The following is a 17,684-nucleotide window of genomic DNA, read 5'->3' as shown; positions in this document are numbered from 1 at the left end:
AAGTCTGACATAAGGGTGTAATAAATACGTATTGTCTGAAGAAAGGCAGACTTGTGTTTGTTAAAGAGAAATTTTGATCTCACACACTGATACAATAGGGAGCCATCGTCAGCCAAGCCTTCATTCATCACATCAATTTCACAGACATTACTGAAGATGAACTATCACCCAGTGCTATGCCAGACACCGGTAAGACAGCATGGAAAAAAAGCAACCAGCATGAGCTTAGCCCCATGAAGGGAATTAAGCCATGTTTAATAAAAGGGAATGAGTGGAGAACCTAAAAAGTACAAGGTTCCCCTAATAGGAACTGGAGGAAATATAGTCTACCTTCACAGAGGTTTCTGTCAATACTATTGGGTTTGAAGCCAGGTCTACAGGAGCAGATGAATCCTCCTTCACGTAACTGGGTACAGTTGTGTTCACACAGATTTTCAGCACATGATCTGTCTTTTCCTGTATCTGAAACGCAAAATCCCACCATTACAAATGAGAGGTACAAAGCGGATGAAGCACAAGTGAACCCTCAAGTGGCCTATCAGAAGAGCACCTACAGATGGCCCTCAGAGGACAGAAAGTCTCGAGGTGCCCCCTTTCCATAAGTTTTGCTGAGTATCAGAGACCTCTCTACAGGTATATCTGCCAATGCCCTGAATTCCATCTGTACAAATATATGTAATGTTAGATCCTTGAGGCAATTTTCTGATTATACTCAGCACTGCCAAGATCATCCTCCGAGCATCCATTTCTGGACAGAATCAAAAAGCCAGGGACTCTTTACAACTGTCACACCTGCTCCACTATCTTACTATTATACAATGATATCAATATATAAATAATATTTGTGTGCATGCATGCTAAGTCACTTCAGTACTGTCTGATTCTTTGTGACCCTATGGACTGTAGCCCATCAGGCTCCTCTGTCCATGGGATTCTCCAGGTAAGAATACTGAAGTAGGTGGCCATGCCCTCCTCAGGGGCTCTTCCTGACCCAGGGATCAAACTCACATCCCTTACATCTTCTGCATTGGCAGGCAGGTTCTTTACCACTAGTGCCACCTGGGAAGCCCAAATTATATATATATATAAAAAATATAAATATTGATGTATATATAATATATATATCTCTCATGTGTGTATACATGTATATATAGCATATATATACACACACATATAAATAGAAGGCATTGATTCTGTTTAAAAGAAAAGGAGGAGAAAGGGAAATGAAAAGGAAAGCAAGCGGATGAGCAGCACCAAGAACTGGTATTTAATATGAGAATTCTATATCTTAGTCAAAGTAGCCCAATGCAGTAAGACTGAATTCCATCACAGATCCACTTAATATCTGAAAAGAAATGTTGCTTCCATACCAGATTAATGCCTGGGCTAGCTTGCTTGCTTGCTTGCTAAGTTGCTTCAGTCGTGTCCAACTCTGTGCGACCCCATAGACGGCAGCCCACTAGGCTCCTCTGTCCCCGGGATTCTCCAGGCAAGAACACTGGAGTGGGTTGCCATTTCCTTCTCCAATGCATGAAAGTGAAAAGTGAAAGTGAAATTGCTCAGTCGTGCCCGACTGAGCCTACCAGGCTCCTCCGTCCATGGGATTTTCCAGGCAAGAGTACTGGAGTGAGTTGCCGTTGCCTGGGCTACCTAGTTCCCTTAAATAAACCCTGCTTTTAACACAATGTCATTTGAATTAGAAGTACTATGGTGAAGAACCTGCCTTGCAGTGTAGGAGACACCAGTTCGATTTGTGGTCCAGGAAGATCCCACATGGCATGGGGCAACCAAGGCTCCACAACCACTGAGCCCCTGCTCTAGAGCCTTCGAGCGACAACTACTGAAGCCTGCAAGCCTACAGCCCACGCTCCACAAGAGTAGCCCCTAATCGCCGCAACAATGAAGACCCAGCACAATCAAAAATATAAATAAACAATTCCTCAGCAAGGAACTTACCTTAAAAAGAAAAGGTACTATGGCTGATTTTAAGCCTTTTAACTTGCACAGGCAATTGCAAGAGAAACCAATGCTTGATCCAAGCCTAACTTGGAAATACCCGCAAAGTCCTGGAACCATCCACATTATCAGTTAGTCTCCAGGCATCAGAACCCAAATTGACCTTTTGGTTCTGCAAATTCCCTCATGTTTATGCCTTTTAAATATTTAATTTAAATCACATTATTATGTCAAAAAGTCCAATCCTATTGAGAAAGTGTGTGAAACAAATGGCAAATCAACTAAATATGGTTGGTTCTTCATCTTCCTTTGTAACCCACACAGGAGAAAAATTTGCCAGGAAATCCTTGAGGGGCCTCAGAAAAAGGCTATTAAAGCCCAGGAAGTTGGAAGCATGTGGAGCTAACTAATGTTACCAAGTCCAGACTTGGAGGGTTTGAAGAACTCCCTCCTTTTTCCTAAAAAGAAATTGAGGCCTGGTAATGTTAGTATGTATTCTAAGTGGCACAGCTAGTGGCAGAGGAAGTGGGAGCCAGTTCTTCCAGTCTGGAGTCCCAGGACGGTTCCAATTCGGCCCCTGCCCCTCTGTGTGACCTCAAGCAAGTTATTTAAGCTCTCTGAGCTTTATTTTAGACATAACGGCAGTAATCCCCTGGAGCTAATTTGAGTAACAAACTAAAGAATGTATGTGGGGCTTCCCTGGTGGCTCAGTGGTGCAGAACCCATTCCTGCTAATGCAGGAAACACAGGTTCAATCCCTGGTCGGGGAGGATCCCACATACGGTGGAGAAACTAAGCCCATGCGCCACAGCCAACCACTGAGCCTGCGTGCTAGCCCGGAAGCTTCAACTAGTGAAGCCCACACACCCTACAGCTCGTGCTCCACAGCAAGAGAAGCCACTGCAACAAGAAGCCCACACACTGCAAGGAAGAGGGGCCCCTCTCCTACAGCTAGAGGAAAGCCCCGCACAGAAATGAAGACCTGCTGCAGCCAAAATATATAAATACATAAACATTGTATATATAAAAAAAGAATGTATGTGAAAGCATTTCACAAACGCTATACAGGACTACCAAAGGGCAAATTATTAGCATGCCATTGCAACATTCACTTCCCGTTAAGCTAGAATCATCCCTTGTTTGTGTACATCATACCTTTCCTACACAAAAATCCTCCCTTAAAAATCTGTGTTCCTCCCAAGGTCCCCTGTGACATTTCTATTCTTTTAAAAATATATATTTTTTTAATTTATTGGCAGTGCTAGGTCTTAGTTGCAGCATATGGGGTCTTTAGTTGCTGCATGCGGGATCTAGTTCCCCAACCAGGGATTGAACCAGGCCCCCTGCATTGGGAGCACAGAGTCTTAACCACTGGACCATAAGAATGTCCTGACATTTCCATTCTTACCAACTACTCTTCCCCTCTGTGCCAAAGATACTGCATTTGGCTTAAGATGAAAAAAAATGTGCAAATTTAGAAACAAAATAAATAGCTTTAAGGTGCTGACAGCCACCTAGTGAACTGGGAAGAGGCTGTGCCTTTCAGTTAAAGGAGACCAGAGTTCAAATCCTGACTCAATTTCTTAATGACAGGAAGACACAGCCAATTTATTTAACCTGTAGGGTGGTTTCCTCATTGGTTTAAAAGAGAGTGACAGAGAGACAAACAACACCTAACTCACAGGATTTTTACATGGATAAAATGAAATAGTCCTATTTAGTATTCATGTAGTATTCAGCACAATGTCTGGTATAGAAAAAGTGTTCAATAAAGAAACACCGCATGTAAACGAAAGACAAATGTGGTTACCGTTTACTTTATGTTATTGCAAGTTTTTCAGTAAGGTAACCCGGGTTACTACCATGAAGTACAAAAATAATTATTTACTTACTGCATCCCGTCTCGTCGAAATTGTCGCCACAGTCATTAACGTGATCACACACCCGGTGCTGTGGAATGCAACGCCCATTGCTACACTTAAACTCATCCGGTGTACAAGGTCTAGGAGTCGGTTCTACACCTATAATTTAAGAATAAGTTCAAGTCAAAACATTCTCTTTTGTGAAACAAGATGCTTCCTTCTGTGGCAGAGACAGTGTTTCTCACAAATAAGCTGGTGCTTCCCTACAATTCCTGGTCTCCCTTGCAGTTAGCCTGGGGCCAGATCCAACCAATGGACTATGAGCATAATGGACACCTGTCACTTCCAGGCCTAAGAAGTAAGGAAACTGTCTCCATTTCTCTCTTCTCCCACCTCAGCAACCTTGAAGACTATGTGTTCCGGATGGCTTAATACAGGATGAAGGGGGCTGCCTGACCTTCGTCAAACTTTAGGCCTCTGCGGGTGTAAGCCACTGAAATGTTGCAGTTCGTCTACTGTGATGCCTAGCAGTGATTCCTCTAACATCCTCCTCCATGGGAAGATTTTAGCTTCCTATCCCTTTTTTCCACACTGGGATTTGATCACATCCTACAAATGTCTGGCATGATTAATAGAGGAAGTGGAAACAGAAGACAAAAAGATGTAAACCGGCCCCAATTTTTAAAAAAGGTTTTATTTCCAGGTTTTCATCCTTTTGTATTATGCTTCAAACAAACATATTAACAATGTTATAACCACTGGCTCATCTCTGCCCCAAAAAGGGGAAGGAGAGGGAGGGTATAAACTTGAACGTGGAGATGGTATCAAAGTCTGCCTGACATAGGATGGCAACTGGCAGTAAGCATCTAAGGCCACATCAATATAAGGAATAGAGACTAGAAAAGCATTTATCCAAATTTCCCCAGCTAATATCCTTTTAGGAAAAAAAGTAATTGGACTCAGGATAAATAAACTTCCTGACTGACTTTTTCTAGGTAAATTAAATTGCCCAGAAAATTAATCACCTCTTTCCTTCAATAGATATATGGAAAACAGTCTCAAAATGGAAAAGCACAGATTTCTCAATACCTAAAATATTAAATGCAGCCATTTATCTCTTAAAATAATCTATCATTTTTCTCTTCTGGGAAATGCATTTTCATTTTAAAGAAGGATATTAGATAAGCCCTGTGAACACTAGTGCAGCCTTGCTCAACATGAGCTTTTCAGCGGGACATTGAGAAGTTCCCATCCCTAGATTAACAAGTAGAAGCTCTAGGCTGAAGAGTGACCAAACCTCATCTTTGAAAAGAGATAAACCATTAGTTTTTCAAGTGGGACTCAAACCACTATTTAGTATTTGTTCTCACTTCCTTAAGGAACTTTCCAACATCTGGTTCAAATGAAATAGGAAGAATGGGGGAAGGGCTGCATCTGAGTACTGTGTGTTTAGGGAATCTTGCAAATAGTAATGTCCATGGAGATGTGCAGTCATACGCACAGCTCTATAGAACAAACTGAAATCCCTGAGGTACATTTTGTGGACTGCAGACAACTGGGGGCCTTTCTTTTTCCCTTCTCCCTTTTGACTTTTGCTTACAGAGCTCCTTTTTCTCATCACTTCCATCTCCACAGTCATCCTCCTGGTTGCACACCTCATGCCGATAAATGCAGCGATTGTTGTCACAGCGGAAACGGTATGGTGAGTCACAGGCAACATTTACTAGAACACAAGATGAAAAAGCGAAAGTTTACATTAAGAACAGAACATAAAGGTCAGGATATAAAAACACTCCTGTTGCCAGCACCAGGCTTGGGCTTGCTTGATTCGCCCCTTATTGGCTTATTTGATTAACCAATTGACAAACACATCTTGAGCGTCTTGTTGACACACCCTGATGCTGCACTGTGCACCAGGTTCAACTGGGGAAAAGAAAGACGCAGTCCTTATCCTCATGGAACTTTTATTCTAGCAAAGAAACCAACTTCACAAATTAACCCTTCAACTACAACTGTGGTAAGAGCCCCAAAGGAAACATGCTATGAAAGCAGCTACTGGGAAGATCTGATATAGATCTAGGGGAGGACGGGTCAGAAGGGGCTTCACGTGGGAAGAGTCTGGGTCAGGAGGAAGATGGCAGGCTTCTGGACCTGAATAAAAGATCTCTGTGGCTGGAGCTAGAATGAGGAGGACAACGGTGGCAGGGAGGTTGGAGAGACCAGCAGGACTATACACGAACTCTCATCCTAACAGCCAGGAGCTCACTGTTTGCCCCTCCGACTACAATCCAGAAAATGAAGTCTTTTCATTAAAGTTCTACACCATGATGGAATTTCCTTCCTCAATTTCCTCACCTATTACTTTCAAAGTTGACATCTCAAAGCAAACACGTACTCATTCTGTTACCCAGAGTTAGATCTCTGGCTGATGCTCATGCCCCTGTGAGGAACCTACAGGTAAAACCCAGGGCCCTTGGTTAGAACAGGGACACAGTCCTCTACATGTACCAGGAATTCAGAACTCAACACACAGGTGTCTTCCTCTTTCCCATGGACGACATGGGCTGTTTGATTTTCCTTCTGCCTTGGTACCACACACAGGAATCAAGAGGAGAGATTTTTAATGAGGTTGAGGGGAAAAAAAGAACAGCTGCCAAAGTTGGCTCTTGGAAGTATTGTTAATAGAACTTCACAAGGATTATTTGTGGTGAAAGGAAAATGTAACATTATAAAACAGTGTGGATCATTTTCATGTAGCTGTGTCTCTGTCTCCCCAAAGTTTAATCTTACTAATTATGGTCACTTTATCTTATAGTGGGAAACAACTTTTCCCGGATTTATTTGACAGTTACACATGTTTAGGCTCTTTTTCAAGATTCTTCAACTGAAAAACAAAACAAACTATTGTTAGTTCCTTAGAAGAAAAGATGTGGCAAGGGAAATACTGGGATGCCACTGGGAAAATATAATGCAATTTATATTTTAATTATATAATATAATTAAATTATCTTGATGGAAGGAATATTCTGATATATTATTTTCTAGAGTCAAATTCTAAAAATGAATAGTGAGGGCTAAAATGAATAGTGAGGAATCTAGGAAATTGAATGGAAGAGGTGATGATGAGAACCTCAGAAGTGAATTACAGCTAAATGAGACTAAGAATTAAGAGTTCCAAGAGGAATGGAGGGCTTCTACTTACATCACATTCTTAACCTTGGCTTGCATCTGAATCACATGGTGGGTGAGGGAGGGGTTGGGGAGGCCGGTGGGCAGCTTACTAATGCAGAGATTGCTGGCCTCCACTGCCAGAGATTCTGATTGGGTAGATGTGAGATGGGCCTATGAATCTGTTTTTCTAACAGGTCCCCAGGTGATACTGACTCTCTTAGTGACAGAGATGATGCCTGAGATCTCCAATGACTCAAGGCATGGAGCAAAATGATCAAAACAAACTTATGTTCATTCACTTTGCTAAAATGCAGTAGTTCTCAACCAAGAGACCAAATTAAAACCAAAGGAGCTTTTTCAATATATTTTTGCCCAGACCCAAAATGTCCTTGGACATTTGATAGGTCTAAGCCTGAGGTGGGACCAGAGCTTGTGCTTCTAAAGCACCTTTCCCCAAGGGATTCGGATGGGTACCCACATTGAGATTGACTGGTTTAAAAAATAAATATGCACCATACAACAGAAAGGAATTAGATGGGCTTGAATTATGATGTAAAGTGAAGTGAGTTTAAAGATTAAGTGGTTTTAATATTTCCTAAAGGTGCTTTGTGAAGCTCCAGAGGTTTGGCAGAAGTACTCTGAGGGGCATTGAAAGTGGGGTGGAGCAGGAAAGAAATACACTCCACCCTAACTCAGACTTCGACCACAACAGACCCGCCTTTATCTATGCATATTGGTTTTCCAACAATTTCTTTTGAGGCCACTGTTTTCAAAGGCCACAAAAATGTTTAAAACTATGGATGTCTGCCCAACTTTCTCATGTCTCAGGTAGAGAACTAAGGAGGAAGGCCAAGGAAAGTGCACTAATCAGATCATGTGTCCAATACACAAAAGTTGTACATATGCCCTCCCACTTATGCTCCACATAAGAAACACTGACACCACCACCCCTCAGTCTCTCACTCACAGCACAGATGGAGTTCTTCATCGGAACCATCGCCACAGTCATTATCACCATCACATTTCCACGATGAATGGATACAAACGTGATTTTTACACTCAAACATAGTAGCTGGGCAGTATGCACCATTGGGAAAGCGGGTGGCTGTCGGTGGGGAGGAGACATATTCAAATGATTAGAAATAGATACTTTTGGAAAGCTAACTGGCTATTTCTCCTTTTATAGAAAGAATTCTCCTAATTGAAAGCGTTCCATTATAGCCTGCTCTTTCCTGATTCAACCACAAGTACTGCGGCCTTAAACCGTCTGAAATTCTGATGGAATGTTTCTTAAGGGTAATTGACTAAGCCCAGTATTTAATGACATGAGTCATTCTATGGACAGCTTTGGGTTTTTTCTTTTTCAGGTAAGTGAAACTTTTCAGCAGGGCCAGCACTGGCTTTTCCTATCATACATTTAAAGTCTCTTGGAAACCAAGGTTTTAAGATGTGGCAACCACATGATCAACAAAATCCATCATAGATAAGCATCAACAGTTAATATTTATTCAGTGGTTCAAAAAGACTAAAATACAAATGATCATATAGGCTTTATACTTTTAAATGGTTTTATATGCCTTTATTACAATTCAGAAAATGCTTAATGCTGGAACTTCAATATGGTTGAATACCCATTTATTCATTGCTTGAATATTCTTTTCCTGCCAAATTTTTATGTGATTAATGATTTGTAGAGTAGTTGATAATATATAAATACTTTCATTAGCACAGACATAATATATTCTCTCTATATATATATTTGAAATATTATTTGTGAAATATACTTGAATGACTACCGTGAAATATATAGACACGATGACTCAAGCCCCATGTAAATTGATAATTATCAATGAATGCTGAATAGAAAATATCTATGACCTTTCAATCTAAGAAGTGGTGGCTAATGGGTCTAAACAGCCATAACCATACCAATTGTCTAGAAACTTACGACAATTGGCTTCATCAGAGGCATCACGACAGTCAGCCACCCCATTGCACTTCATATGTTCAGAAACACAGTGCCCACTATCACACTGAAAATATCCAGGACGGCAGGTCATCATCTCTGAAAAGGAAAGAATGTTATTTCCAAGGTGCCTTGGTATTCTCAGACAAGTTTTAGCTCTGTGGAAGGTAGTAAGTATTCCATCGCATTCCTATCCATACCCAGTGACTGGCTCACAACAAACCCACAACTTGTGGTTAGTGAGTGAATAAACTCTCAAAAGTTACACCTTCCCCATTCAAGATACGGAGATGGAAGTACCAATCTCTCCTCTAGTTAAAATGAGATTTTTAAAACTCTCGTGTGATTTTCCCCTATTATTGATCTAGAATGCTCTAAGGTAATCATACAGCTTAGAAAGTACAGAGAAGAAGGTACTGTAATGCTAAGGTTTCTATATTACTGAAAATACACATAAGTCATCTTACTCTATAAAACCTTACAAACACACATTGGAAGTCCCTGTTGTTGTTGTTTCGTGGCTAAGGCATGTCCAACTCTTTGTGACCCTATGGACTGTAGCTCGCCAGGCTCTTCTATCCATGGGATTTCCCAAGAGAGAATACCAAATTCCCTACTCCCCTCCAATGTGCTGATCCTAGTACGAGACTCTATGGGAAGCCCCTCAAACTGCTGTAACAGTTACCGCAGTCCCGCTCATCTGAGTTGTCCCCACAGTCATTGGTTTGGTCACAGACCCATCGAGAAGGAATACAGCTCTGATCATCACATCGGAACTCGCTCTCTGTGCATTTCCGGGGGGCTGAAAAGGAAAGCCACATGGCCATTAGAGGGCACCAGGACTCATACATAGTAGACTGGCTTAAGTATCCTCTGTGCCCAACCCCGTCCTGTGCCCCAAGTCCCAGACCATCCAACCTGCAAAAATAGACTTCTCACTTCAATTGTAAGTCTGTTTTTAGTCAGTTATAATTGCAGGTGAAACCAGCACCCTGATTCTTTCCACAGCCCATACTTTCTCATTTCCAAAAGGAGACTAAAGTTAGAGTAAATTTCATGTTAGTTAATCTGAAATTGAAAAATATCATAAGGCAATGATGTAAGTCACCTCAAGTTCTTTTTGAAAAAAAAGATGTTGTTGAGTGTAAATAAATTAACAGACAAAAGACATACTTGGGTAAATATTCTTTTCCTAGAGCGTGATTACAATCTGCTAAGAAGATGAAAAGTAGAAATGTACCAGTCAGAAAGCAAGAGATCAGACAGCCATCATCCTACCCTTTGAGGATGAATGGCATTGACAGTTGAGTTACAAAGAGCAGACATCCCCACTCCAATGGCACATGGGAAAGAAGGACCCCGAACACTCACCACAGTTTTCCTCATCAGAGCGGTCTCCACAGTCATTTTGCCCATCACATCTCCAGCGAAGAGGGATGCAGCGGTGATTTGTACACCGAAATTCCCCAGAAGGTTTGCATGTCATCGACTCTGCAAATCACAGTCATTGCAAATACTCCAGAAGCCCATGGTCAAGGAATGCCAAGGTAGTACTGGCTCTCGTGAGGTGGTCTCAGGCTTATGCTACCCTAGTCTCGAGACTCCCAGAGGGAGGAATGCCAGCCACATTCGCTGTCAATACTCCTCTTTAGGCTAAACTGAGCCTATCCTACTATTTGAAACTAAATCCATTCTCTCTTGTAGTAAACAGTTCAAAAAATGATTTGGTCCCTGGCTTGTAATTTGCAACAAAGGCCTGAAAAGGGAAATTAAATGATGCTGCCAGCAAACAAAACATGTCCATTGCATTGTCTCTAGGTGATTAGATTCAGTGTTATTAAAATAACTCATTATCTTTCCTACCTCTCTTCCAACTAAACACAACACACACTGTTTTTCAGCTAGAGAATATGCCTAATCTTGGAAAATTCCATTAATTCATTTGGCCTTTAGTCCATAGAATCTTTCTATATTGCCAAACACAAAAGACGTGGAAGGTCAGAGAGACATTCGAAATACCAAAACCTCCAAATAAGAAATATTTTGATTTTGAAATATCCTTTTTAGAGATACATATCAAATTTTTTCTCTACCTCCTCCCTCCCATCCATTTCAATCAGTCTGTAAGACAAGACAAACTTGTCAAATGTAAATAAGACTTTCCCATTTGTGAGAAATTACACAAATTCCTAATATCTTCACATTTGGGGAGAGATTTCATTTAAGATGATATAAATGAACCTCCCAGTACCCCTGTAAAATGCCGGGATCCTTATAAAATCGCTGTAAAATGCAACATGTTATTAGAGGCAAACGAAGGAAGGATGACGTGGGCAATCCAGACCCGCTGCTGGTGAGCTCTCGCCCCTCCCCCCACGCCGCGCCTCCTACCACAGTCCTGCTCGTCACTGTTGTCCCTGCAGTCGTCAACGCCGTTGCACACAGCCCACTTCGGGATGCAGCGGTAGTTTGTTTTACAGCTGAATTCCGTATAGTTATCACAGCGATAGGAGGGGCCCACTGAAAAGACAGGAGGGAGCAAAGTAAGAACAGAAGTCGTGGTCCTGCCAGGAAACCACAGACACCTTCCACAGTGACCATGTTATCAACCAAACAGACTGTCTTTTTGGCAACGGTGTCTCGTTTGTGCTTAGTCGCTCAGTCGTGTGACTGACTCTCTGCAGCCCCATGGACTGTAGCCCACCAGGCTTCTCTGTCCATGGAATTTTCCAGGCAAGAATACTAGAGTGGGTTGCCAGTTCCTACTCCAGGGGATCTTCCCAATCCTGGGATCGAACCCGCATCTCTTGCATTGGCAGGTGGGTTCTTCAGCACTGAGTTACCTGGGAAGCCTGTGTCTCCTTTAGGTGTGATTTGTTCACTCAGAGTAGAAAGACAGAGACCTTAGGTTTTCTCAACACATCATTACAACTCATTTATGTTGTGGTCAGACTGTTGAGGGGGGAATGGGGTGGGATGGGGGAAAATGTACCCTGGTACATTTTTTTACTGGGTTTGAAGTCAAAAAAAATCACTTCACATGAGGTTCAGGTCCCTCATTCACCTTTGCTGTCTCTCACCAGCTTTCTCTGAGGCTCAAAACAGAAGGTGCAAGATAAAAATGTAAGTTCTTTTATCATATTCTGTAGTTAGACATCCCGTGGGCAGGGACCAGGAATCCGCCATTTGAGACCCAGGCATGTGGTTCAAGCTGCAGGCTGAGCATGCAGCTCTCCTCTGCATTCTTGGGGAAAGCGAAGAGGGTGCATGCCATAGGGCCACAGCAGGGACTATGCACTCTCTCTAGAGCCACACAGAGCTGCTCTCAGGCCAGACCTGCACACAGAACTCACAGCATTCCTGCAAGGGCTCGTCTGAGTAGTCTCCGCAGTCGTTGTCTACGTCACACTTCCATATCTGAGGGATGCAGTGGCCGTTGGCACACTTGAAGTAGCCAGGCCGGCAGGTCCTGTTGGCGCAGTGGGAGCTGTCTTCGTCCGAGTTATCGTCACAGTCGTCCTGCATGTCACACTGCCAGGATTCCGGAATGCAACGTTTGTTGGCACACTGCCATTCGTAGGGCTCACACTGGTGATGCTCTGCAAGCGGTGGCATTTGGTTATCAGTTTGGAAGGCTTCAGGAACAGAAGCCCCTAATTTACTCTAATGGATCCTGTAGAACTCCACTATACTTTGCTTTTAGAGGACTTAGGGCCTAATGCACTTATTATTAACCAGTAACACTACACGGGCAGATAGTCCTTTGACTATTACTGTCTCCTACATTCTTAAAGATCTTTTTCTTGCATATAACATTAGAGGATGAGGATTGACAGCCTACTAAATTCACTTTCTCCGGTACCTGTTGCCCTAATGGACAACAGTTTTCAAACTATATGTTTGTTGCTATTGTTGATGTGCTACTTTTGGTTATTTTTTGGGTTTTAGTGGAGTTTTTTTTTTTTGAGAGGGTGCTTTTTAAAACTGGAGACATAAATAAATATCACAACTGAGAGTCCCTGTTTAAAGTGTGGGAATCCCTGATTTCACCCTCAATATTAGCTCTTAAAGAAGACTCTATACACAGTCCACAGCAAAGAACCACCAATATAGACAACTTAAAATGTGGGATGGACTCTGAGTTGTCTTTTTCCTCCCCCAGGATTTTGGACCAGATTTTGATTTGCTATTCAGAAAACCCCCACAGAACCTGATTGTACATGATCAACTACAGAAGCGGGCAAAGAACGTAGAAAGTGATTCCACTCACCACAAAGCACAGCATCTTCATCCGACCCATCAGGGCAATCCTGACGCAAATTGCATAGGGAGTGTGAGTTGGTGCAGTTGCCATCATTGCACTGGAACATTCCTAATGCGCAGAAGCGCTGTGGGCAAGTGATAGGTTCATCGGAACCATCCAAGCAGTCTCTCCGCCCGTCACATTTCCACCAGATAGGAATACACCTGCACAAAGAAAACAGCACTTCTCTTAGCAAAGCAACAAGCAGTTAGAGGAGCAGGCAATGACTATCCAGAGAGAAGAAGGCAAAGCTGAATTTCAAGTAATGATATGCAAGCGTTTTATCACGGCCCAAGAAGAGGATCAGTTCAACCTTGGTTACTGTGGCATAATCTTCAGAGAAAACATAACTAGGTTAGAAAGAACAGGTGTGTTAAGACCCACCATATGCTGAAAAAGTGCTTTGAGCATGATGACCAAATTCCTGCCACAGCCAACAGTGGAGTGTGCATTCTGGGTAACAGATGGATGGTTAGAGCTATCAGTCAGAGGGAGAGACGACATTAGGCTATGGGCTGGGAAGCTGGAGGCACTCCCATTTGTTGAGAGTCTACATTGTGATGGGGTATGCTATATTCTTAATCTAAGATTCTTTACTCAATTATCAAAATAATCTGCCACTGAATCTTAGATGCTATGGTTTGCATAACACCGCTTCTTAATTTCACTCTCTGACTCTGAACCCCTAGTCATCAAGGGCTGTACCCACTGTGAGGGAAATAATCTATGACTGTGTTTCATAACAAATACAAATGATCAAAAATAGATTTGTGTGACCCTCGATCCTCTGGCCTAGTTAACTGAAGAGCTAGGCCAGCATGTGTTTGAAAAAGATGGGGAAATTCTATCATTCCTAAGGGCTGTTTCTCAGTGAACATTTATGTACATTCTTGACCCTGAGACTTTGGCAATTCATTAGAATTTTGCTTCCTTGTTACAGATGAAAATTTGCATGCCTGGGTGTAATTATTTGGTTCCCAAATGTCTCCTTTCATGGAAGAAATTATCTGAAGTTGGAGACTTCAGACTGAAGTTGGAGATAGTCTTGGTGTATCCCAAATGAGCCATGTTAATTAGCCAACATCTTGTTCACTAGAAAACTCTTATCCCCAGGGGCCTTGAAGTTCAATGTGTGTCCAAAGGCTGGAGAGGCAGCGGAGAGAGGCAGGAGCGAGCCTTACATTTCACTGTCGGCACACAGGAATTGGGTGCTAGAGCACATGGGCAGGCACTGGGTGTTAGGACCACGCTGAATGGTATAGAAGTTATCTGGACACTCGCAAGTGAATCCAACACCTCCTTCTTTGATGAGGCAGAGATGAGAACACCCACCATTGTTTGTACCACAGGGATTAGGCACTAGTGAAAGAAGGGAGAAAAAATATGTTCATTCACTTAAAGCATGGACGAACTGATTACCTGTCACATAAAACTCATCACCTCTTAGTAAAAAAATCATTACCCTAGATACATGCTTTTTCAAAAAGTTCATCAAGAAGACATATGGTAGAGCTGTGTTAGCAACCCTGTTGCTGATACTGATTTATGTGCAGAAGTGAGGCTTACTTACTGCTAGAAAAGTTCCCTGGTGGTCCAGTGGTTAAGACTCCACACTCCCAGTGCAGGGGGCACAGGTTTGATTCTTGTTTAAGGAACTAGATCCCACATTCCATTAAAAAAGTACGTTCTTAGAGAGCAAGTGGGAGGTTTAGCTTACCTCCATGCACCCAGAACATAAGTTAAAGTTTTACTTTCCAACAGATGCTATATTCTCTCCTCCTAAGGATACAGGCAACAGAAGGCAACAGGCAACTTGGACCAGAATCAAGTTGACAGATAAATTGAGCAACATCTATACTAATTTTCTGGGCTGCCACTCAGAGGTAAAGATGAATTTGAACTTCTGCTAAATAATATGAAGAATATTACCTTCCAGAAAAAAATAGTTTGCCAGTTCTCATATATCCTAACTTCCAAGTTTATCAAATGTTTATGATATGTTTCCTAACTTTCTAAACTTCCAAGTTTATTAAGACAACATGACCTAGCAGGCCCACAAAATGCACTCTATCCCCAAAGAATATTCCAGAACTTGGCTAGATATCAAATGCAAATAGCCATTTAATAAATTATATTTATGGTTAATATAACTTTCCTTTAAGCATTTCTTTTAATCATTTCAGTAGATTGATCTTAGTAAAGAAATGATTCTTATAAATACATCCATGTGATTATAATACATCTCTCAGGTATTATAATTTATTGTGGTTATACAGGAAAGTCTTTATTTTTCAAAGGTGCTTTCTTAAGTAGGACTGAAATGTCAAGGCAACATATAATAACTGTTGATTCTTATTAAAAAAAAAACAAAACCCAAGATCTTTAAGAATATAGCAGGTACTATGAAAAAGAATCATCAGCAGCCTTTTCCAGAAACAGGAATAAACTCTATACCTTTAATTTCTATCCCCTCAACTCTCAACATTTGTTTCATAGAAAACATTAACAAGTAACATCATTTCCAGTATAAATTATGATATTAATGATTAAAAAAAATTAAAAAAAAAAACAAGAGCAGTGTGTATAAGACCCTAAAGTAACTGTGCAAAAACTTCTGAGTAACTGTGCAAAAACTTCTGAATCAACTACTCACCAATTGGCTGCCTATAAGGATGATAGACATGGATGTCATACGGCCTGTGTGTTACGTTCAATAGCACCACTCTATCTGACCCATTGTATTTGTTTCCCTTTTCAACTGTCTTTGTATTCCAATCTGTCCAATAAATGGTGTCTTCAAAAATGGTAATAGCAAAGGGGTGAGACAGTGTGCCAGTCTCGTATACCGTGTGCCGATGGCGGCCCTCCAAATCAGAGTACCTAGGATCAAAGGAAGAAAGAGTGACTCAATGAAGATCATGCCTCTCCTCTAATGCCTTTAAGGATAGAGGAGCTAACAAATCAATGAATATCATGGAATTTGGCTAGGAAATTATGTCAGAATATTGTTACTTTGGGGCTTCCCTGGTGGCTCAGATGGTAAAGAATCCCCCTGCAATGTGGGAGACCTGAGTTCGATCCCTGAGTTGGGAAGATCCCCTGGAGAAGGGAATGGCTACCCACTCCAGTACTCTGGCCTGGAGAATTCCATGGACTGTTTAGTCCACGGGGTCACAAAGAGTCGGACACGACTGAGTGACTTTCACTTCATCATTACTTTAATATTTAAAAATCTGGGCGCAGACCCTAAAACTCCCACAAGAGGTGGAATGATCTAGCAACTAAAAAAGTTGATAACATTAGCCATGGGATGTCAGAAAATTTTCCAAAATATCTTAATTTATGAAAACTTAAAGAAGGCATAGGAAAACCAGAGGTCAATCTTCTGGATCTCTGTTGCTAAGACTGCAGACAAATGACCAGAACATAGTCATTATCTGTTTTGTTTTAAAAAATTCATAAACCAGAAAGCAGTCTTAATCTCTTCTCTTTCAGTTCTTGCATGATCTCTACATAGAGAGCTCAGACACTTTTATGAGTATTTTTTCTCAAGTGAAATTTTTTTCAAGATAAATTTAACAGAATGCCACAATTTTTAAAGATCTTGTTTTTTGCATGCAATAGGCTGTGTATCTGGGTACGAATTCATAAATACCCAGAAGATATCACCATCGTCTAACTATGCCATAATTAGCAATGTCTCTGAAATAAACACATATTGCTTGGCCAAAAATTTGCATTACCTTTCTTATGAGGAGTACTCTTCATTGAACAGTATAATGTTTCCAAGTCTATTTATCATATATTTGGAAGGGAAGGGCAGAGTAAAGGGATAAGGAAATTGAGATGAATTGAGCACTAGGCTGACTACCATAGGGGAGAGATTACTAGCTGCTTTTTCAGGAGTGTAAGCAGTAAAAGCACCAAGACAAAACTGTGATCTGGATGGCTTCAAAGTTCACACTCTTTCTCTCATACCATGCCTCAGAGCTCGGCGAACTGCCTATAGGCACTTTAGTTAGAATCGACCTCAGAGTGACTTTCAACAAACAGGCCAATTAGAAGCTGCCTAGGTATAATACACTGGCAACACAAACCCTGGTGTTTGGAATGAAGAGTTATGCGGTTTGCTTTATTCTATGTACGTACTCAATGTAACCCAGGTGGGCATCTGCCCAGTAGAGTAGATCATTGGTGTAATCAATGGTGAGGCCATTGGGCCACATGATCTTGGTAGAGATAATCAGAGACTTAAGGGTTCCGTCCATGCCTACTCTCCCAATGTATGCTCGGTCACCCCAGTCTGCCCAGTAGACATGCCTGTTGGAGCAAACACAACATGTCAGTCCCTGAAGCCAGAGGAACTCAGTGGCAAAGACACAAGCTTTCCCCAATTAGAGAAACAGAATTTACATCCTACAGAGCA

At 41.6% G+C, this 17,684-nt stretch overlaps 1 protein-coding gene across 1 annotated transcript in view; it reads right to left on the bottom strand.

The window, feature by feature from the left end:
- Nucleotides 1-17,684, bottom strand: part of LRP2 (LDL receptor related protein 2) — a 178,683-nt gene that overhangs the window by 21,845 nt on the left and 139,154 nt on the right. Inside the window, exons 52-64 of the mRNA XM_055572305.1 lie at nucleotides 17,408-17,578; nucleotides 15,912-16,138; nucleotides 14,440-14,617; nucleotides 13,226-13,422; nucleotides 12,309-12,554; nucleotides 11,347-11,475; nucleotides 10,327-10,446; nucleotides 9,641-9,757; nucleotides 8,938-9,054; nucleotides 7,957-8,094; nucleotides 5,419-5,541; nucleotides 3,849-3,977; nucleotides 331-462 (exon numbers count right to left, since the gene is read on the bottom strand). Coding sequence (XP_055428280.1) covers nucleotides 331-462; nucleotides 3,849-3,977; nucleotides 5,419-5,541; nucleotides 7,957-8,094; nucleotides 8,938-9,054; nucleotides 9,641-9,757; nucleotides 10,327-10,446; nucleotides 11,347-11,475; nucleotides 12,309-12,554; nucleotides 13,226-13,422; nucleotides 14,440-14,617; nucleotides 15,912-16,138; nucleotides 17,408-17,578 — 2,024 coding nt within the window. The remainder of the gene's footprint in view (nucleotides 1-330; nucleotides 463-3,848; nucleotides 3,978-5,418; nucleotides 5,542-7,956; nucleotides 8,095-8,937; nucleotides 9,055-9,640; nucleotides 9,758-10,326; nucleotides 10,447-11,346; nucleotides 11,476-12,308; nucleotides 12,555-13,225; nucleotides 13,423-14,439; nucleotides 14,618-15,911; nucleotides 16,139-17,407; nucleotides 17,579-17,684) is intronic.

The sequence above is a fragment of the Bubalus kerabau genome, chromosome 3 (assembly GCF_029407905.1).
Source record: "Bubalus kerabau isolate K-KA32 ecotype Philippines breed swamp buffalo chromosome 3, PCC_UOA_SB_1v2, whole genome shotgun sequence".
Classification (NCBI taxonomy): Eukaryota; Metazoa; Chordata; class Mammalia; order Artiodactyla; family Bovidae; genus Bubalus; species Bubalus kerabau.
This window is presented reverse-complemented; position numbering and strand designations above follow the sequence as displayed.